This window comes from Rhipicephalus sanguineus, chromosome 6, assembly GCF_013339695.2.
Source record: "Rhipicephalus sanguineus isolate Rsan-2018 chromosome 6, BIME_Rsan_1.4, whole genome shotgun sequence".
NCBI classification, from domain to species: Eukaryota; Metazoa; Arthropoda; class Arachnida; order Ixodida; family Ixodidae; genus Rhipicephalus; species Rhipicephalus sanguineus.
The window spans coordinates 162,881,284-162,904,129 of record NC_051181.1 but is presented as its reverse complement, the minus strand read 5'-3'; the positions used below and the strand labels follow the sequence as shown (position 1 = coordinate 162,904,129).

The window sequence follows — 22,846 nt, the reverse complement described above, 5'->3', positions numbered from 1 at the left end:
ACGGTGGCAACCTAAAGGAAACATTACTTGAAAGAAATTGTCCGCACGACGCTCTAAACAAGGCCTACAACGAAGCATGTAAATTAAATGGGAAATCAACCCTAGCTAGAGGAGCCCCCGCAGCACTGCCCAACCAGCCACTAGCATTTATAACCGAATACTCAAATGCACTCCCAAACATAAATAATATCCTCAGCAAGTATTATGCAATATTAGCAAGCAACGAGGGTGCTGGGTAGCAAACGAGATGCTAATATCTGGTTAACCTCCCGGCCTTCCTTTCTTCATCTCTCTCTCTCTCTAGCAAGCAACGAGCGTCTTAGAAAAGCGTTTCCTGAAGTACCAAAGGTCGTGTATTGCCGTAACAGGAACTCTAAGGACGTAAGAATGGCAGACTGGGCGTGTTGGTTCAGCATATTTGAAGTGTAAGGCGCGACGACGACAACGGACAAGAGGGAGAGTACACACACACGAAGCGTGTGTGTGTACTCTCCCTTTTGTCCGTTGTCGTCGTCGTACCTTACACTTGAAAAATTTAAGGACGTGTTAGTGCATGCAAAAATAAACCCTCATTCTACTGCCCACATAATACCTCGTTCTCGTCCAAAATGTGAGACTTGCAAATACATTCAAGATGACGTTATGGTTAAAAACACCGGAAGTGATTACGTCGATGATATAAAATCTAGTTTTACCTGGACTAGTTCAAACTTTATCTACATGATGGAATGTTCATATCGTCGCAGACGGTACATTGGCGAAACAGGACAGCCTGTTAACGCTAGATGAAGCGGGCATTGCGCGGACACGGTGGAGAAATTACCGAAAGCAGTTGGTCATCGTTTTAATGTGGCAAGTCACAACTTCGACGATCTCAAACTTCACATACTTCAGTCAAATTTCCGGTCCCCAAGAGACAGAAAATATGCAGACATATACCTTATTCGCAAGTTTAATACCCTGCAGCCAGGAGGTAAAACGTTTCAAAGGGTGCTCTTGAATATGGGACACGCACAACGAAAACCAGTGAGAGTTAAGCCCTTTTTCTAGGAATTTCTAACCTACCATTGTCAAGTGGTGCTTCGTTCTGACAACCATAATTCCGCGAAACGTCTTTGCCGACCCCTTCCCCCGCCCCCGTTTCTTTTCTTTTCTTATTCACGGAATTCCCCTTTCGTTTTGACTCACCCAGCTCGTCACGGCGGCCTCTCTTTCTCTCCCCCCCCCCCCCGGCTTTTGTAGTTGCCCTCTCCAGCTCTTTTGTTTGGATTGAAGGAGAGGGTACGAAGCATATAACACAGCGCTACCCTATCGAAAAATCTCACATAACACGTATGACACATATCCAATAATCTCGTATGATCATATGAGAACACATATGATTCATAGATTATTGGATACGAGGCATATGTGTCATATGAGAATTTTCGATAGGGTAAGAAAGCTGTTGAAGCCTTGAAGACGACAAGTCCTGTTGTCGAAACGTCGGCTCCAGCACAGCCCCTGTTTACGAATTTTTCATTGTGGGGTTATTTATTTTATTTATTTACTGGGTTTCTGCTGGCTTCAAAATGAAGCCTTAAGCAGGAGTGGGTAACATATGAATACAGCACACTGAACATTATTCCTGCTCTCACCGTTAAACATAGTGAACATGTGTAGTAACTATTGTACACAATCGAGCCAGCATATATGGAACTTGCAAAAAACAGGAATTATACTTAATATATAGTATAATTCAATATCAAAATTTTAAAGAATTTGCCGTATTTGCGATGCGAATTTTGGTGCGTAAGTTGTCTTCACAGCATTGCTTCGCAATAATGCAAGGAAGGCGAACTTACAACAACAAGCAGGGACTTTTTTTTGTTAGTTTTGATTTTCCCGCAAACTGTGGTTGCAGGCGCGGCTTGTACGCGCGAAAATACGGTATCGATGTAAACAGCGCCTTAATAACTTCATACGCAGCTGTCCGTACTCTTAGGGCTCCGAAAGCCTGCCTTGGCCCTAACGTAATGCGTGTGTGTGCGTATTACTCGTTCCCTGTTTCCTTCTTGCTCACTCCATTCTTTTCCTTCCCTTCCCCCCGTGTAGGGTAGCAAGCCGGGTACAACCTGGATAACCTCCCTGCCTTTCTTTTGCCTCTCTCTCTCCTTGTTTTTCGGTTCATACTCCTGTGCTTTCTGGGATGCTGTACGCAGCGGCGACGTCATACTATATTTCTCTACATTCGACTGTGTTCATTACTGCCAGCCATATGGAGAGGAGCCAGGTTCTTTCGTTTTAAGGTAGCCATTGCGTTAACAAAGGGAGCGGAGAAGCAAATGGCGACGCCGTACGACAAGCTAACGCGCGCGACGACGAGGCATCGTTGTGAAGAAAGACACACGATAGTTTCTACTCGCTTGTTCTCCTACTCACACCACCCACTCTCCCACATGCATGCGGGAAAAGTCCCCTTCCTTGAGTAAAAGGCAGCTTCAATGTTTCGCACTGCCCGATGTTCGACATATCAAACGTTCCGGCTATCTTTGTTCGATGTAGCCGTAAGTTTTCCTATGCGTTGACGTTAAAGCATTGTCGTGTTCGAAAAGAGGTTGGTATGAAGGATAATTTCTTTTACCCGAGTTCGATATAGTCGGGTTTGACTGTAGTACACTGGTTTGGTGGAGGGAATGTAACAGAGATACGTGCGTAGGCCCGGTTGCTTAGACGTCAAATACTGTTGGCTGAATTGTAGGCTTGCATCTTAACTGTGAGATAACTTCATAATAATGATACTCGGTGAAAACGAATCCTGCGATGTGTAAGAAAGAATAAAATTAAATATGCATTGCAAGATGCGTAAAGTAGCCCTTAAGGAGATTGCAGTAGGTTTAAAAGACTTGTGTATTGCGTTCAGAGATATATTGCGAAAAATGATCACCCTTAATATTGAAACGATAAATGAAAATTTTTGCCTGCTATACCGCACCATTTATCTCCCTATTGACTGTTTTATAAGACAACTTCTAGCTGCAGGGCTGAAGATTGGCAGCGCTTAAACATTTCTTCAGCGCTCACTAACCGTACTTCCACATAATAATATCTTTAATAAATGCATAGCGATACGTTAATGAGTCATCATTATCGTCCGCCTATTATATGTCCACTGCAGATGGTGATAGGTCTGTGAGCGAGTTCAGCTCACAAGATCGAAAGAGGAATAACTGCTCAGCTTCTGGCATCAGTACTGCAATAACGAATTGCGAAATATTGAATACTTTGTTATCTCTGCACTGGTGGCTCAAAAATACAGTCGATAATAAAGATGTATGGTGCAAGGTTACGCTAAGAATGAAAGAGCGCTCTTCTTGTCCGCTCTTTTTTTTTTGTTCTTCCTTAGTTGAACCTTATTAATGAGAACTAACAGACAATAACGCCAAGGAACTTTCCTTGGCGTTATTGTCTGTTAGTTCTCATTAATATTGTGTCTAACAAAGATAAAACGAGCCCTTAAGAATCATCTCCTTTCCTTAGTTGAACCTTGCGCCTTACACTTGTATTATTGAACTATATACCAACTATAGCCTAACATCGTACGCTACCAAAAATAGATTACCTGCCATAGGGGCTCTTTTAAAATATCATTATATCAGGGTTCTAGAATAAAAAACAACCACTTGAGCTCCCGAGTTTTGCCCCTCTTCTTGCACATATAAACAGCACACGAAGTACTCATAATATCTCTTCATTTCATTTTTTCCAGACCCCCATAACCCTTCTCCACTGGGTTTATTTGATGTACATTCAACGGACAAGGAGTGCCGGTGTAGCACTGCAGGATCGATCCATTTCTTCTCGAAAGTCATGAATGTGCCAGCAGTTGTCATTTTGTGCCAGTAATAAATATATATTCGTTTTTTGTACATGTGATACTGTGATACAGAAGCAAAACCTTCACGCAAATTATTTATCCGCGAATGACCCAATATTCTACTCAATATTTCAGCATTCGTAAGCATCGACAGAATTTCATATTCCTTGATGAAGGGCCATTTAACATTTCGGGAATTAGAGTCGACGCTTAGCAGCTTGCGACGACATTGTGCAGTAGACGCTGGTGTTATCAGCAGTCAGATCGCGGCTGGAGCCATGAAAACAAAGACTCTTAGCCATCATCAACGCCACGTGGAGAAGTCCCGGAGATAGGGAAAGTTATGTGGGTATTGTGAAACCAAGATGCTGCTCACTCGCCATCGCATTGTTCAGCTTTCCTATCATCCTGTGTAGCGAAATTCACGGAGAAACGAGTCGACAGCCTGCTGAATTGGTTTGTGGAGCACAAAGAGAAACTTGCTCTATGCATGTCGGGTTTCAGATCGCGTGTATGTACGAAAGATAGTATATTAGGCCCCGTAAGTCATATTCAACATCACAGGAAAGGCAGTCCCTCAACCATTGCTGTTTTTGTAGACATCTATGAGGCCTGTAACTAAGTTTTCCAGAGGTCTACTGTCCCCCAAATGCAATCCATAGTAATTACGGGCCTATCTCCGTGGACGCGTTGTTCATGTTCGCCTCGGTGACACTCTTAGTGGGGAGAGACGCATTTCTCGCTCTGTATGGCAGGGATGAGTCCTCTCTCCTCTGATATTCAACATTGCTCGGGTAGCTCTCGCAAATGCACTTTGCTGTCTCTGCACGCCCCTCGTAACGTCAATATACGCGGGAGACATGTGCATCTGGGTCTCGGGACACAACCACAAACAGCTAGCACGTATTGCCCAAACAGGAATTTCATCTACTCAGACCCACCTGTCAACGGTGCGTCGAACATCTCACTTGCCTTATACATCAGATGTGGTGAACCTATACATACATACAAATAAATTTAATGAAAGGTCCCGCGAGTTTTTGGGACGGCCAAAATGTCCCGCCTATGTGACGGCCAGGAGTTCTTGAGTCCTGGCGGCTTCCTTACATATTAAATTATTCTATGGAACACCGGCCGGCAGTGAAACAATTCGGTGAATGAAATTTCGATAAAAGTGAGATACCTAGGTGGTCAAAATTATCCGAAGCAGGAGGAAGAAAAAGATGGAAAGAAAGTTCTCAGACCAGCTGGCTACCAGCCAGCTGCCCCACCACGGTGGTCTAGTGGCTATGGCGCTCGACTGCTGACCCGAATGTCGCCGGATCGAATCCCGGCCGCAGCGGCTGCATTTCGATAGAGGCGAAAATGTTTGATGGCCGTGTACTTAAATGTAGGTGCACGTTAAAGAATCCCAGGTGGCTGAAAGTTCCGGAGCTCTCCACTACGACGTCCCTCATGATTATATCGTGGTTTTGGGACGTTAAACCCCAAATATTATTATGGCTAGCCTGTGCTGGGGAAAGGGGAATAATAGACAATAGAAAAGAGTCGTTAGAGAAAAAAAAGGAAAGGAGGCCACGACACTGCTTAAAGTCAGTCACTAAGACCGGTTGTAAGCAGTCCTTCACTACGGCGTGCCTTCTAATCATATTGTGCCTCTCGTACGTCAAACCACAGCTATTATTATTATTGTTAGTAGTAGTAGTAGTAGTAGTAGTAGTAGTAGTGGTAGTGGTAGTATTTGTAATACGTTTCCATGTACGGTTTGGCGAGAGCGGACTATAACAGCTGCCGCGCGAAGAGAGAAAAACTTGCGGAGGCTCCAACGGGCCATTGCTTTAAGCCCTTAGCATTCTTATCTAACTAGTGGAACTGCTCATAATTGTCGAACTAAAGAAAGAAGCAGGGATAACATTCGCGTAGACTTATGAATGAGTGGTTTAATCAACATACGTCCATTAAGAGGCATCTCCCGCAGCGCTTCTGGAAGGTTATGGACAAAATGCACGTAGTTTTATAGAAAAGGCAGAGGGCGCTTGTTGGCGTTTCTTTTTAATATAAGCATTTTTTTCACCTTCACGAATGAATTAGAGCTTTACAAAGCGCGCTAATCCGTTCTGTAACCCGAAAAATTATACCTACATGCGTGCATAATTGACCTGGTTGGGTAGACACCATAGGACTGAGCAGCGTTCTCCGTGGGGGTGGGGGCAAGCAAGTATGACCCCGGCCGTCGAGTCTGAAAGAAAACAGGCTCTGCGATGGCTGCAAAAATAAAAATGAAGCAATGACGTGCGTCCCATAAAGGCCTGCCATTGGTCCCCTGCCTTCCTGGGGTAAAGGTGAGGAGTAAACAGCTCTCTGAATGCAACATCGAGAGTGCTTGGTCGCCATTATCATAACAAACGACGCATAGTCATAACCCCGCGCATACACTGTAAACCACTTTACACCCGTATGGGTGTAACTTGGTGTCTATAACTCACACCCCTACACCCCAAAAAATAGGTGTACCAAGCAGGATTACACCTATACAATGGGTGTAATTTCAAACTTTCACCCAATGGGTGTGGTTGGGTGTAAAAGCATATTACACCTAAATGAAAAAAAGGGTGTAGGGTGTAAAAGCACATTACACCCAAACGAGAAAAAGGGCGTTAGGGTGTTTATGCACAATTACACCCAAACACCCAGGCAAAAATTTCCATAATTCGAGTGGTTCCCCCCTCCCAGTTGGCTCCCATTGAAACGCTAGAAAGCTTACCTTTTAGCTAGTCCTTTCAAGGGCGCATGACCTATTATAGTGGCTCCTGCCACAGAAAGAAAATGCTGGCAGCAGCAGTGATTTTATGGTGCATATGAAGCACGGCATATATGGCCCTTACATATACAGTGCAATCGTGACTGAATGCAAAGTCATTACCTAAAATGTGTTGACACATACTGCAAGATGTCCACACAGTTATCCAATAGTACAAAATAAAGTCGAGCTTTTATAAACACAGAGCTCGTACATCCGAGACAAATTCCACGGTATTCAATGACCTTTCTCGAGTGTGCGGAGCGGCATCGCGTATGCCGCCAAACAAGGAGCACTAATCACATGGAGCACAAATGCCCAAGGCGTTTGTGTCAAAATATGAAGCAAGGGCGTGATTTCCACTTCATAATGAGGGATTCAATTTAACATGCTTCATTGTAACACAGCCGTATAGTGCAGTATGGGTCTTAGAACAAGCGACACCCGTGCGAGTGGGGTGTAATAGATGAAACCGCCCTCGAAAAGGTAGCAGTTACAGGGAGAAGCACAAATGAACCTTCTTCCCTGTCAGCCCCCTTGGGTCACTACAGACACCTGGTCCCTTTGGGCGCACCCCAGAATGAATTTTCCCGCTGTAGTTGCCCTTCCCAAGAAGGGAAATATTGGTGCCAATTCTTATACCTGCACTTATGCAGTTGATAAAATAAGGTGCCATCGTCTTAAATGGGCCGCATAACATCAGTGTATGTGTTTGAAATCACTGGAACACACAAGGTACGGTCTGGTCTTTCTCCTGTTAACGAGATAGTTCAGAAATGTGCAATCCCTTGATGAGAAAGTGGATTGATAAAGTTGCAAAATTCCAGCAGTGCCCACACCATTGTGCCTGTTGTCGACTTTCTTAGTAAGGTAAACACTGTCATCACACAGCTGTAGCTGATACACGAGCAGGGTATCAATGCTCCGTAACAGCTCACGCAACATTATAAGGACTCAGAATGTCGTTTTCCACAGCAGGCCTCCATATTATCTCTTTTCTGGGAAAGTACATGTGTGAAGTAGAAAACTGTGGACATTGCTGGAATTATGAAATATTTCCCACTTTCTCAAAAGCAATGGATTGTGGCTCCAACACAAAAAAGTGAGCAATCGGGCCATGACGCGCACGTTGCAGCGCATGCTGAATGCGGTAATATGCAGGAAATGCATGGGAATAGAGACGTTATGACCACGACAGCACTGCAGAAGCATTACCTACATAACAACAATTGAATCAAATTTGACACGGGCATGTTCAGAGAAATTTAAAGATGATCCCTTTCCAAGCAAAGACAACAGAATCATTGGTAATTGAATAAAACGAGTATTTATTTCCTTTAAAAAATATTGACCAAACTTAAAGCTTGTCATATAGCTCAAAAATAAATTTTAAAACAATATTCGATGCACTGATTTCACTGACAAGTACTGGCAGTTTTGTTAAGCTAAAGTTTCAATAGCAAAAGATATCAATTATTAAAACTACTGCAAAAAAGTTACAAAGTCCTTTGAATATAAAAACTAAGCCAATAGCCACAAACTGGAATGACCTACGAGAACATGTTGGAATCGGCAGACACAAAATGGCTTGTATTAAAATGTCACAAGAAAATGAGCAAGAAATTGAAATGAAATACTAGTACCGCCATAGTATTCGTTTCTGTATAATGTAAAACAAATAACTACTCGTTACCATATGAAAATATAACTTTATGGCTTAAGCTCGAGTTAATCACAGGTGGCGACATACTTTAAGCAGAAGCTAAGGCCTATTTTCTAGGCTTTCTTGAAAATGTTCAGGAGCTTTACTACTTGTGTCCTCGGAGTCATTACCCACTGGCCAAGAAGGAGCCATTCAACAGCGACGAGAACGTTGAACACCTTGTGATGGCAGTCGATATTTAACAGCCAATGTGCTGCCATGAGTGCAGCTACTCATTCTTCGGCATTGGACACACTGAAGAGCAGTTCTTTGTCCACATGGAGGAAAAGCTTGCTTGCATAGGGAAGGTCGGGGCCATCGTACACAATGCAAGGTGTTATTGGAACGCTCTCTCCCTGCATGATAAAAAAATAAAAAGATCAGTGCCTGGAAAGCGCTACGCAGACTTCAATTATTTGTTTCAGTAAAGAACAGTTTCTGTACCGTGTACTATCGTGTGTAATATGAGCTAGAACATGAGAGCACGTGGAAAATAGCCTTAAAACTGAGATAGGGTGATACGTGGATGGCGCTGCCGAAACTGGAGGGAAGAGGGGGGCGCTGTTCCGCTGACTGTTGGTACTCCCGCCTCGCTAGCGTTGCTGCGAGATGTCGGCTGATTGCGTGCCAATGACCGCTAGCAATGATAACAAAATAAATAAATGAGGCGCAGAAAAATCCTCAGCCGACACCACCGAGATACCGATGCGCAAGCATGGCCTGCGCATCGTGGCAGGCTACGTCACAGCCGATATCTCAGCAGCTACCTAGTCTGATGTGGCTGTTCGCGTTGATGGGAATTCATATCACCGCTAGCGGCCACGGACACTCTCTAAGATGCTGTTTCGCATCAGCAATATCGAAGCGGGAGGGTCAACAGCTAGTGGAAGCGCGGCGCCCTTTCCGCTTTGTTTCCGACAGCCGCCGCTGCGAACCAGCCGACGTAAGGTTCAAGGCTGTTCGCCACGCGCTCGCGTGTTCGAGCTCATATTGCTCACGATAGTACCATCCAAATATGAAGCTCATAACATGCCCCATATGGAACTGGAGAGAATTAACAGCTTTTCTACGTGCAATTAGCTTGTTTGGGAAAGAGGAAGTACTATTTGACAAATATCATCCGCATTTTTAAAGAAAAAGGAGCATTCTTTAGTGGCATGAAGGATTCCTGCACATCGATAAAAAGCATATAAAACAAAACTATGCACAAGGACTTCTCTTCAAGGCTGCAACTTGCAGCCTTGAAGATGACTGCAAAATTTAAAATATCTTATAAATCACTAAGCTTGTCGTTTACCAAATAATATCATTGGAGGTGGTCGTACAAACTGCGTTTTTTAATGTTTGTACACGTAAAAGTATTTAGCGAAGTTACAACGGCAAAGCGAGGCGGGGCGCATATAACTCTTAATAACCACAACAAAATAATGAAAGCTAGACATAATGGAAACAAATAGAATAAAATAAATTGTGCTCGAACGCGGGCACTCAGGCTCCCCCTCCTAGTGAATTCAGACATAGGGGGGGGGGGGCGCAAAGTCTGCCCCCATACTTTGACTTTTTAGTAAGGCGGGGGGAGGGGGGCAGCGATTAACCTTCCTACTTCCCTACCCCTTATGGGGAACCCTGCGCACGTGTAAGTGCACACTGGTGCTCGAACTAGCGCTAGCACAGTTCAGGTAGTTAAGGAGATTCGGCCACACATAGACATGAAAAATTCATTCGAACACAAGTCAAGTTTAACGAATGGCTCCCCGTGCACGGGTGCCGGCATTATCAGGAAACCTATGTTACGGATGAATTAAAACATCGGTACGAATTTAACGAAACGGAATGCAGTGATGCTACCGAGGACTTCCGATTTGGAGCAATTTTTGGAGCAGCAAAGTTTCCGTTTTGGAGCACTTTGGAGCAGCAAAATTTTCATCTTGGAGCACTTTGGAGCAGATAATTTTGCATCTGGGAGCACTCTGGAGCAGCGAATTTTACATTCTGGAGTGCACTACAGAAGCATATTGCAATAAATTCAAGCACCGGAATATTACTATGGGGCTCTTATGAAAGCTAGAAATATTTCGATTCATTGCAAATCTCATGGAAAAAATCATCTCAGGAGAACTCCATACTTCACTCGCTAATGAAAAAATAAGGGCTCATGCAGTTGAGTGTTCTGAATTAACATCTTCGACGATTATTTTCGACACTAGCAAATAAACAGAATACCAGATCAATAAAATTGAACTTTATGAAATAACACTCTAAATACATCTATGTAGTTATCAGCAGACATTGTAGACAAACGCCGTGATGTACAGCAGTGCCTCAATGTCAAAGAGCCACACTGTCCCTAATGCATTCGCCTAAGAAAACTCCAAGGCCAAAGCCAGGTTCTTTTTCTTCTCGATCGACGGGTTGATCCTCCCCTCCTTCTCTGCAAGCTTTCTGCACCTCACCTGTGTTTTGCGCTAGCTCCATGATCAGCGCACCGATTACGGAAGCAGTGTAAAGCGACGATGTCGTGATGGCGTCATCACGTGACATCAAGATATATGACGCCATGATGACGTCACAAGTTTTGACGATCTAGGACGTGATGATGACGCCATCACTATTATTTTTTGCATCAATCGATTGACGCCGCCGACGGTCAATTTTCTTGTTTGATAAAGCATCTTATGCTTTCGCATTAATATTGTGTATTGAACGTTAACAACCTGGCCTTACATACCAAACTGTCCTCCACCATGTCACCTCCTTGCCATGCGCGAAACAGCTTCGCTTATCATCCACTTCACAGAGTGAAATGACTCCTCAACTTTTTTTAAATGTTGATTGTGATAACAATTATATGGACGCTCTCCGCGGATTTTTGTCGTCGCCATTGCCGTAATTTTCTGTATAAAGACCAAATTAATAACATCACCACGCGCATTCTAGCCGCGGGTAAAATCTCGCGAGCGCTGGCAACGAACGCGGCTGAAGCGGAGATTAAGCTAGCCGGCCGTCTGTCTCCGTCGCACGGACAGCGCATGAGATAACATCTTCCCGTGTGCGGGCCTGCCGTCGATTGCTCATCAAACAGACAGGAAACGTCCCGCCCGTCTTTCGTAAGGAGCATGAAAGGACGCCAGAGGAGAGGGGGGGGGGGGGAGGGGACCGCATCGTTCGAAGGGCGCAGTTAGAGTCACTATATATGCTACCTTTAGGTAGCAGAGTTGCGCATAGGTCCGGCTAGCAACCACAGCCATGCGGTAAAGTCGCACTTCGTTTTTGCAAGCGACATGCCTACCATGACGCCGATTAACCTGTCTGGCGTGTCGAAGACCGGCGATAAATATTGGCTGTCGATGGTTAGTGTTAATTCAGTTTGCTGCAGCGGCGGCGTCGAGAAATAAAAAAATTGGCCCAAGCGGCAGCTTCTCCGCAATGCATGGTTGCTAGCGGCGTTGGAAGACAGATGCGCAACTCTGCTACCTAAAGGTAGCATATACAGTAACTCTAGGCGCAGTCGCTTGCGCGCGCCATCTCGAGGCATCAGGAGACGGCTCGTAAAGTTGCTGTGCTCTCAACGCTTACTTCGTGTTTAGAGAACTCAGAGCAAGAAAACGCTTCGGTTCCTGGAGCGGCCATATTCCCTTAAACCAGTGTTTTGTTGAGTTACGCGAGATCGAATCCAAAAGAGTTAGCTGCTAGCCTTACTTCGTTTAACAATACAATTTGTTGGTATCGCATTCATTGCTTCGCCCGAAACTGAGTTTTTTTACCCGTCAGCTATTGACCCCCGAAAGCGAGGGGCGGACGTGTAACATGGGGTAGCCGCTTCACTGTGGGCCGTCAGCGACGGGCCCGCTACTGACAGCTGCGCATTTGCGGCTGCTCCGACCAGGATATATGCTTTTATTAACGAGATGACATTTTTAAAAAGCAAGCAAAAAATTCGAATTGGAACCCTAGCACGTGAGCTCGAAAGGGCAGGGCCTTTTAGGGGGTATTCACCGCAGAGTGATTAAACTCGGACGTGCTGGTATAAGCAATTACGAAAAAGCTCTTCCTAATGAAGATCCATGGATAAAGTATATCCGAAGAAAAGTGTGAACGCGTTTCCACCGTTCGCGTGCTCTTCCATAAACACGAAGCAAGGAAAATTCGATATTGTTACATATATATACTACTAGCGATCCCAGATTTCATTCCGCGATGCCCGGAAACAGAAGTGACAGACATTTTAGCAGCACACATGTAGTTATTACTGAACATTGCTTTCCTTACGTGCCGTGCGACGCTTGAAACGAGCTATCAGCAGCGTTTCTAGAACAGACGACGTCCGCCGATGAATCGCCGTCACACTTTCTCGCTACCGAGAGGCCTAGACGTCACAAGCCTCTGCGGAGAGCGCGTTTTGCTGTCGAGCCGACTTGCATAACAGAAGCTGCGTCGGCACCGTGCATGGCATCGTGGCTTACTCGGAACGCACGCGCGAGCGCTATTTATTCAGCGGAATAATTCTTGGTCCATGGTTGCGGCTTTGGCAGCCCCAAGATCAAGCTGCACAAGTTCTGACGCGCCGGCCGTGCGATTGCCGGTAATAGACGGCCCCAAACCCGAGACTTTGGCGCAGTTTGGCGCAATTTTCGTCGATATTATCAGGATGGCGCAGTAAATACAATTTGGCGCACTTTGGCGCAGTTGGCGCAGGAGTGGAATCACTGGGAATGTATTAGCACTTAGGCGAGCTTCGCGCGGCGTACCTAAAACGAAGCAACATGCTGCGTTAAAATGATCCACACGCATCAACCCGAGCATCACGGTAGTTATAGCGCACAAAACGAACACGGACGGAAAAGAACGACGCGGACACCACGTCGTTGTTTTCTGTCCTGTTTTTTTTTTTTTTTCTTGTGCGAAAAAAAAAATGCACTTGAATTACCAACAGGCCGAAGCATACGCGCCTTAGACACGCTTGACGCTTAGAGGTAACAGGCGCCGTCACAACCCAACTATTCTTAAATCAAAATAGTGGTTCATCGAGAGCGGGGGCCCCTTCCAACACCACCGCCGACAGGAGGGCACCGCCACAACTGCGTTCAAATCCCCTTCCGAATCACAGCCGCGCATGCGCACACTGCTTTCAACACCAAACAAAGCAAAGCTTGCCCGCGCCTAATGTCACACAACTTTGCCTTCATCCCGATGAAACAATACACTCACATTTGCTCGCTACGTTAACAAATGCTCACCGATCGTTAACCAGTTAAGAAAAGCTTAGTTAACGGCATTAGATCGCGCTCTCGGAGTTAACAAAGCGCTGGCCGTAGCAACGTGATAGTGGTACATACCGTTTCAGTTCGAGTGCTCCACGATATGAAGCTGCAGGTCTCCCTTTGAGTACAGTGCATCTTCGTAATAAGCAGCACTGGCAGAAGGTAAAGGACGAGCACACAGCGCAGGCACACTTCAAACAACCGAAACACACCGATTGAAAAACTCGACCGATCGGGAGGCGATGCACAACACACGCAGAAAACGATGGAGTCCGGCCGTCCGGCGGCGTGTCTGAGCGCGTTGCATAAGTCACGTGGTCATAGAGCTGTTCCGCGCGCTGCGCACGCGCGGCGGCTGCGCCGGCCGAGGAGCTGGCGCCCCGGCCGTTGTTGGGTCGCGTGGGCGCAGCTGTCTTTCAGCGGCAGTGTTATGTTTTGTTATGCTTTGGAATCGCAGTAAGCATTGCGACGACACAGTAAGGGCTGCTTGACTACAAGCAGGCCTTAAAGTCTCCCTTCACTGGAGGGGAGGCCCTCACAAAGCGGCAATATATATGTATATATATAATCTCAAAGAAAAGATCGCCTAGCAGCGATCTTTTCGCCGCTAAACTGATGCTGCTGTGGTCTCAGCGGCTCTGCTATGCGCAGATCGTGGGTTGTTGGAACGCGATGCGAGCTGTCATAGCGAAGAATAAACGCAGGATTTCTCGATATATCGGTCCAGATCCACTTTCGCGGTCGTATTATCCAGTTTTGGCAAAAATGTTATGGTATTAAACGCATGAAAATGCATTATTTTCAAGGGATGTTGGCAGGAAATAAAAACAAAAACGTATTAGGCTGAAAAACGTATTATGCAGAATCGTGTCAACGAGATTTCACTGTATATGTATGCTATAGATTAAGCGTTAGGAGAGGTGTTTGCGATGATCACAGTGCAGTGAAGCCAACTGTCTCTAAACTGAACAAATGCTTATGAATGCTGAACAAATACATATATCATTCCGAATGTATTTGGGGCATTCATTCAACGTGTCAATCCAATCAAGCAATAAATGAAATTATTTTGGAAACGATTTCTCCAAAATAAATCGCGATGTAAAGGCTTAAATATATGTGAGCTCCAAATAAGTAACATCGGTTGACTCACTGCATTCAGAACCTCAGGCACGACAATGCTATATTTTATTTTCACTACCACTTGCCTAATAAAGTAGGCAAAATACATGCGTCTTTGCAATTACGGCAGACTTGTGATGCACAACTAAAAGAATGAAAATTGTGTGGCAAGCTTAGCAGACCAAGGTGAACCATTACTGATTCACGAGCAGGTAGCTTCACACTCAGGTGCCTCGTGAAACAGTATCCTGTGCCAAGACGCTCTGTCGAACAGGGTGGTGACCTGTGGTTTCAGGAGGCGTTGCCCGTGGTGTTCAGTGTCTCAGTTAATTGCATTCAGCAGTACAGCGATACCTGTTTACACCTATGGTTCAATTCACTGCGTGAATTGACCCATAGGTGTAAAATCCAAAGAACACCCATGGGTGTTTAACAGAACATACACCCATTGTACACCCAAAAATGAAAAAAGGGTGTGCGAAGGGTGTGCAAAGAAGACATTACACCCTTTCGGATAATACTGACAGAAATAAAGGGTGTACGATAGGTGTTTTATCGCAAATACACCTATAAGGGTGTGAAACGGTTTGCAGTGTAAAAAAATAATGACGTGAAAAGTCCGAATGAGTAAAGGTATATAGGGCAGAAATGGCGCTACCCTTTATATGATGGGGAGGAAGGGGGAAGGGGGGGGGGCATGGTACCCACGCTTATGTAGGCGCTTCAAAGGATAATATTTTTTAAGTCGTGTTGTTGCGAAGCTCATGCAATTATTGACGCCAAACGCTCATACGATATTTCGATAACGTAGCATTAAAGGACAGTTGGTTGAACGCTTAAGTTTGCTTACCATTTCTATGAAGCGCAGTCTTTTTTTTTTCTTTTCGTTATTACGCTTAACATAAACGCCCACGTTTTAGACGTTTTGTCAAGAGATTACTCGACGTTATAGTTCTATTTCCAAATCTAACATAGAAGTATGACATGTTATCACCTAGCTTTAAATTCATAACGGCGCTATGCGCGTGAACAAATTGTATAATGGAATATTAGGCGTTTATTGATAACGCAAACAGGCGTAATAGTTGCGCAAAAAAAAAAAGACGAAGACAAGAAAGTGAGCACCACAAGCGCTTACTCACAAATGAAAGCTGTATTGCTTGAACAGAAAATATATATCTAAACTTGACGCTCGACTAGGAATTAGTTGAGCGTCAAGTTTAGATATATATTTTCTCTTCAAGCAATAAAGCTTTAAGTTGTGAACAAGCCCTTGTGGTGTTCACTTTCTTGTCTTCGTCTTTTTTTTTTTTGCGCCACTATCACGCCAGCATGAATCGGTACCAACTAGCTCGCCTTTCCGTTTTGCTTCATGATAATGCAAATCTTAATATTCCAACAGGACATTGGTGCTTTTTGGCCCTTATTATGGCTGCCGCATCCAGTGAGGCTTTTAAGACGACTGAATTAATTGTGCCATTTGTCAAGATGATGAAAAAAAAGAAAGCCGCGCTGAAAAAGAAAAAAAAATGAAAAGTGTGGTATAACAGATGCCAGGCAAGCAAATACGGCGTCGAGAAGAAGCCCTATACAACAGAGACCTCAAGTTAAGAGCGAGTTGACAGCTAACGAGACCAAACATAACTGGTCATTGAATAAGTTGGCGACGGGAATAATAATAAGAACAACGACAATAATAATAATAATAATAATAATAATAATAATAATAATAATAATAATAATAGTAATAATAATAATAATAATAATAATAATAATAATAATAATAATAATAATGTCATTATTTTTCATCAAGGAGAAGTTTCATCACGTGTAGTTCCCGTCTTACGTAACAGAGAGGCCGCGTTTTCAGCGCGCGGGGCGCGATCAGTCTCGATTTTACACTTAAAATTTGATTATGAGTATTTCGAATTACGTGAAACTTTCGCGATTTCTAAAAAAATGGATATGCCATAAATTGGCACAAACTACGAATTTCCATTACAAACAAGTGCCCTCAAGTCAATTATTAAAAGTTAATCATGAAGTTTTTGTTAATTAGTCTTGTCAACGTCATTTCAGGTGCGGCAAAGTATTTCCGCCTTGGCATTAAGTACGTGTGCGAAAACGGCTCGAGCGTGACTGTCATAACTTTTTTATAAAGAGATGTATGATTTAAAGAAAAACACCCTGTAGACATCAGGAAATACGTCAGAAAATAGGTTAAATATTTATAGTGAGATGTTTGACTCTAAAAGTTGCACTCAGTATATTTAAAAGGAGTTGCAGGTCTCTCGCTTGTTCTCGCTGAGAGCCCGTGCGGCTTTCATCCTGCAGGGCCCTGTCAACGTAAGCGCTCAGATATTGCGGCCTCATACGCTTACACTGTAAACCACTTTACACCCGTATAGGTGTAACTTGGTGTCTATAACTCACACCCCTACACCCCAAAAAATAGGTGTACCAAGCAGGATTACACCTATACAATGGGTGTAATTTCAAACTTTCACCCAATGGGTGTGGTTGGGTGTAATAGCATATTACACCCAAATGAAAAAAGGGTGTAGGGTGTAAAAGCACATTACACCCAAACGAGAAAAAGGGCGTTGGGGTGTTTATGCACAATTGCACCCAAACACCCAGGCAAAAATTTCCATAATTCGAGTGGTTCCCCCCTCCCAGTTGGCTCCCATTGAAACGCTAGAAAGCTTACCCTTTAGCTAGTCCTTTCAAGGGCGCATGACCTATTGTAGTGGCTCCTGCCACAGAGGGAAAATCCTGGCAGCAGCACAGATTTTATAATGCATATGAAGCACGGCATATATGGCCCTTACATATACAGTGAAATCGTGACTGAATACAAAGTTATTACCTAAAATGTGTTGACACATATTGCAAGATGTTCACACAGTTATCCAATAGTACAAAATAAAGTCAAGCTTTAATAAACACAGAGCTCGTACATTCGAGACAAATTCTACGGTATTCAATGACCTTTCTCGAGTGTGCGGAGCGGCATCGCGTATGCCGCCAAACAAGGAGCACAAATGACGGAACACAAATGACCAAGGCGTTTGTGTCAAAATATGAAGCAAGGGCGTTATTTCCACTTCATAATGAGGAATTCAATTTGACATGCTTCATTGTAACACAGCCGTATAGTGCAGTATGGGTCTTAGAACAAGCTACACCCGTGCGAGTGGGGTGTAATAGATGAAACCGCCCTCGAAAAGGTAGCAGTTACAGGGAGAAGCACAAACGAACCTTCTCTGTCAGCCCCCTTGGGGCACTACAGACACTTGGTCCCTTCGGGCACACCCCAGAATGAATTTTCCTGCTGTAGTTGCCCTTCCCAAGAAGGGAAATATTGGTGCCACTTCTTATACCTGCACTCATGCTGTTGATAAAATAAGGTGCCATCGTCTTAAATGGGCTGCATAACATCAGTGTATGTGTTTGAAATCAACTGGAACACACAGGGTACGGTCTGGTCGTTCTCCTCTTAAGGAGATAGTTCAGAAATGTGCAGTCCCTTGATGAGAAAGTGGATTGATAAAGTTTCAAAATTCCAGCAGTGCCCACACCATTGTGCCTGTTGTCGACTTTCTTAGTAGGGTAAACACTGCCATCACACAGCTGTAGCTGATACACGAGCAGGGTATCAATGCTCCGTGACAACTCATGCAACATTATAAGGACTCAGAGCGTCGTTTTCCACAGCAGGCCTCCATATTATCTCTTTTCTGAGAAAGTACATGAGTGAAGTAGAAAACTGTGCACATTGCTGGAATTATGAAATATTTCCCACTTTCTCAAGAGCAATAGATTGTGGCTCCAACACAAAAAAGTGAGCAATCGGGCCATGACGCGCACGTCGCAGCGCATGCTAAATGCGGTAATATGCAGGAAATGCATGGGAATAGGGACGTTATGACAACGACAGCCCTGCAGAAGCATTACCTACATAACAAAAGTGGAATCAAATTTTACACGGGCATGTTCAGAGAAATTTAAAGATTATCCCTTTCCAAGCAAAGACAACAGAATCATTGGTAATTGAATAAAACGAGTATTTATTTCTTTAAATAAATATTGACAAAACTTAAAGCTTGTCATATAGCTCAAAAATAAATTTTAAAACAATATTCGATGCGCTGATTTCACTGACAAGTACTGGCAGTTTTTTTAAGCTAAAGTTTCAATAGCAAAAGATCTCAATTATTAAAACTACTGCAAAAAAGTCACAAAGTCCTTTGAATATAAAAACTAAGCCAATAACCACAAAATGGAATGACCTGCGAGAACGTGTTGAAATCGGCAGACAAAATGGCTTGTATTAAAATGTCACAAGAAAATGAGCAAGAAATTGAAATGAAATACTAGTACCGCCATAGTATTCGTTTCTGTATAATGTAAAACAAATAACTACTCGTTACCATATGAAAATATAACTAGGTGGCGACATACTTTAAGCAGAATATAATCACAGGTGGCGACATACTTTAAGCAGAAGCTAAGGCCTATTTTCTAGGCTTTCTTGAAAATGTTCAGGAGCTTTACTACTTGTGTCCTCGGAGTCATTACCCACTGGCCAAGAAGGAGCCATTCAACAGCGACGAGAACGTTGAACACCTTGTGATGGCAGTCGATATTTAACAGCCAATGTGCTGCCATGAGTGCAGCTACTCATTCTTCGGCATTGGACACACTGAAGAGCAGTTCTTTGTCCACAGGGAGGAAAAGCTTGCTTGCATAGGGAAGATCGGGGCCATCGTACACAATGCAAGGTGTTATTGGAACGCTCGCTCCCTGCATGATAAAAAATAAAAAGATCATTTTCTGGAAAGCGGTACGCAGACTTCAATTATTTGTTTCAGTAAATAACAGTTTCTGTACCGTGTACTATCGTGAGTAATATGGGCTCGAACATGCGAGCACGTGGAAAATAGCCTTAAAACTGAGATAGGATGATACGTGGATGGCGTTGCCGAAACTGGAGGGGATAGGGGGAGGGGGCGCTGTTCCGCTGACTGTTGGTACTCCCGCCTCGCTAGCGTTGCTGCGAGATGTCGGCTGATTGCGTGCCAATGACCGCTAGCAATGATAACAAAATAAATAAATGAGGCGCGGCAAAATCCTCAGCCGACACCACCGAGATAACGATGCGCAAGCATGGCCTGCGCATCGTGGCAGGCTACGTCACAGACGATATCTCAGCAGCTACCTAGTCTGATGTGGCTGTTCGCGTTGATGGGAATTCATATCACCGCTAACGGCCTCTGACACTCTCTAAGATGCTGTTTCGCATCAACAATATCGAAGCGGGAGGGTCAACAGCTAGTGGAAGCGCGGCGCCCTTTCCGCTTTGTTTCCGACAGCCGCCGCTGCGAATCAGCCGACGTAAGGTTCAAGGCTGTTCGCCACGCGCTCGCATGTTCGAGCTCATATTGCTCACGATAGTACCATCCAAATATGAAGCTCATAAGATGCCCCATATGGAACTGGAGAGAATTAACAGCTTTTCTACGTGCAATTAGCTTGTTTGGGAAAGAGAAAGTACTATTTGACAAATATCATCCGCATTTTTAAAGAAAAAGGAGCATTCTTTAGTGGCATGAAGGATTCCTGCACATCGATAAAAAGCATATAAAACAAAACTATGCACAAGGAGTTCTCTTCAAGGCTGCAAGTTGCAGCCTTGAAGATGATTGGAGAATTTAAAATCTCTTATAAATCATTAGGCTTGTCTTTTACCAAATAATATCATTGGAGGTGCTCGTGCAAACTGCGTTTTTTAATGTTTGTACACGTAAAAGTATTTAGCGAAGTTACAACGCCAAAGCGAGGCGAGGCGCATATAACTCTTAATAACCACAACAAAATAATGAAAGGCAGACATAATGGAAACAAACAGAATAAAATAAATTGTGCTCGAACGCGGGCACTCAGGCGTACGCACGAAGGGGGGAGGGTGCGCCCCCCCAGTCAATTCAGACAGAGGGGGGGGGGGGCGCAATGTCTGCCCCCATACTTTGACTTTTTAGTAAGGCGGGGGGAGGGGGCAGCGATTAACCTTCCTACTTCCCTCCCCCCTGATGGGGAACCCTGCGCACGTCTAAGTGCACACTGATGCTCGAGCACAGTTCAGGTATTTAAGGCGATTCGGCCACACATAGACATGAAAAAATCATTCGAACACAAGTCAAGTTTAACGAACGGCTCCCCGTGCACGGGTGCCGGCATTATCAGGAAACCTATGTTACGGATGAATTAAAACATCGGTACGAATTTAACGAAACGGAATGTATTAGCACTTAGGCGAGCTTCGCGCGGCGTACCTAAAACGAAGCAACATGCTGCGTTAAAATGACCCACACGCATCAACCCGAGCATCACTGTAGTTTTAGCGCACAAAACGAACACGGACGGAAAAGAACGACGCGGACACCACGTCGTTGTTTTCTGTCCTGTTTCTTTTTTTTTTTCTTGTGCGACAAAAAATGCACTTGAATTACCAACAGGCCGAAGCATACGCGCCTTAGACACGCTTGAAGCTTAGAGGTAAGAGGCGCCGTCACAACCCAACTATTCTTAAATCAAAATAGTGGTTCATCGAGAGCGGGGCCCCCTTCCAACACCACCGCCGACAGGCGGGCACCGCCACAACTGCGTTCAAATCCCCCTCCGAATCACAGCCGCGCATGCGCACACTGCTTTCAACACCAAACAAAGCAAAGCCTGCCCGCGCCTAATGTCACACAACTTTGCCTTCATCCCGATGAAACAATGCGCTCACATATGCTCGCTACGTTAACAAATGCTCACCGATCGTCAACCAGTTAAGAAAAGCTTAGTTAACGGCATTAGATCGCGCTCTCGGAGTTAACAAAGCGATGGCCGTAGCAACGTGATTGTGGTACATACCGTTTCAGTTCGAGTGCTCCACGATATGAAGCTGCAGGTCTCCCTTTGAGTATAGTGCATCTTCGTAATAAGCAGCACTGGCAGAAGGTAAAGGACGAGCACACAGAGCAGGCACACTTCAAACAACCGCAACACCGACTGCAAAACTCGACCGATCGGGAGGCGACGCACAACACACGCAGAAAACGATGGAGTCCGGCGGCGTGTCTGAGCCATGTCTGAGCGCGTTGCATAAGTCACGTGGTGATAGAGCTGTCCGCGCGCTGCGCACGCGCGGCGGCCGCGGCGGCTGCGCCGGCCGAGGAGGTGGCGCCCCGGCCGTTGTTGGGTCGCGTGGGCGCAGCTTTCTTTCTGCGGCAGTGTTATGTTTTGTTATGCTTTACACAGTGTATTCGAATCGCAGTAAGCATTGCGACGAAGGGCTGCATGACTACAAGCAGGGCTTAAAGTCTTCCTTCACTGGACGGGGGGCCCTCACAAAGCGGCAATATATATGTATATATATAATCTCAAAGAAAAGATGATCTTTTCGCCGCTAAACTGATGCTGCTGTGGTCTCAGCGGCTCTGCTACGCGCAGATCGTGAGTTGTTGGAACGCGGTGGGAGCTGTCATAGCGAAGAATAAACGCAGGATTTCTCGATATATCGGTCAAGATCCACTTTCGCGGTCGTATTATCCAGTTTTGGCAAAATTGTGATGGTATTAAACGCATGAAAATGCAATATTTTCAAGGGATGTTGGCAGGAAATAAAAAGGAGAACCTATTAGGCTGAAAAACGTATTATGTAGAATCGTGTCAACGAGATTTCACTGTATATGTATGCTATAGATTAAGCGTTAGGAGAGGTGTTTGCGATGATCACAGTGCAGTGAAGCCAACTATCTCTAAACTGAACAAATGCTTATGAATGCTAAACAAATACATATATTATTCCGAATGTATTTCGGGCATTAATTCAACGTGTCAATCCAATCAAGCAATAAATAAAATTATTTTGGAAACGATTTCTCAAAAATAAATCGGGATGTAAAGGCTTAAATATATGTGAGCTCAAAATAAGTAACATCAGTTGACTCACTGCATTCAGAACCTCAGGCACGACAATGCTATATTTTATTTTCACTACCACTTGCCTAATAAAGTAGGCAAAATACATGCGTCTTTGTAATTACAGCAGACTT

The 22,846-nt window shown here is 44.5% G+C and overlaps 1 protein-coding gene across 1 annotated transcript in view; it reads left to right on the top strand.

The window, feature by feature from the left end:
- Window positions 1-3,908, top strand: part of LOC119396959 (MFS-type transporter SLC18B1) — a 47,965-nt gene extending 44,057 nt beyond the window's left edge. The window contains exon 14 of the mRNA XM_037664363.2: window positions 3,749-3,908. Coding sequence (XP_037520291.1) covers window positions 3,749-3,853 — 105 coding nt within the window. The 3' untranslated portion in view covers window positions 3,854-3,908. The remainder of the gene's footprint in view (window positions 1-3,748) is intronic.
- The last annotated feature ends 18,938 nt before the right edge of the window (window positions 3,909-22,846 follow it).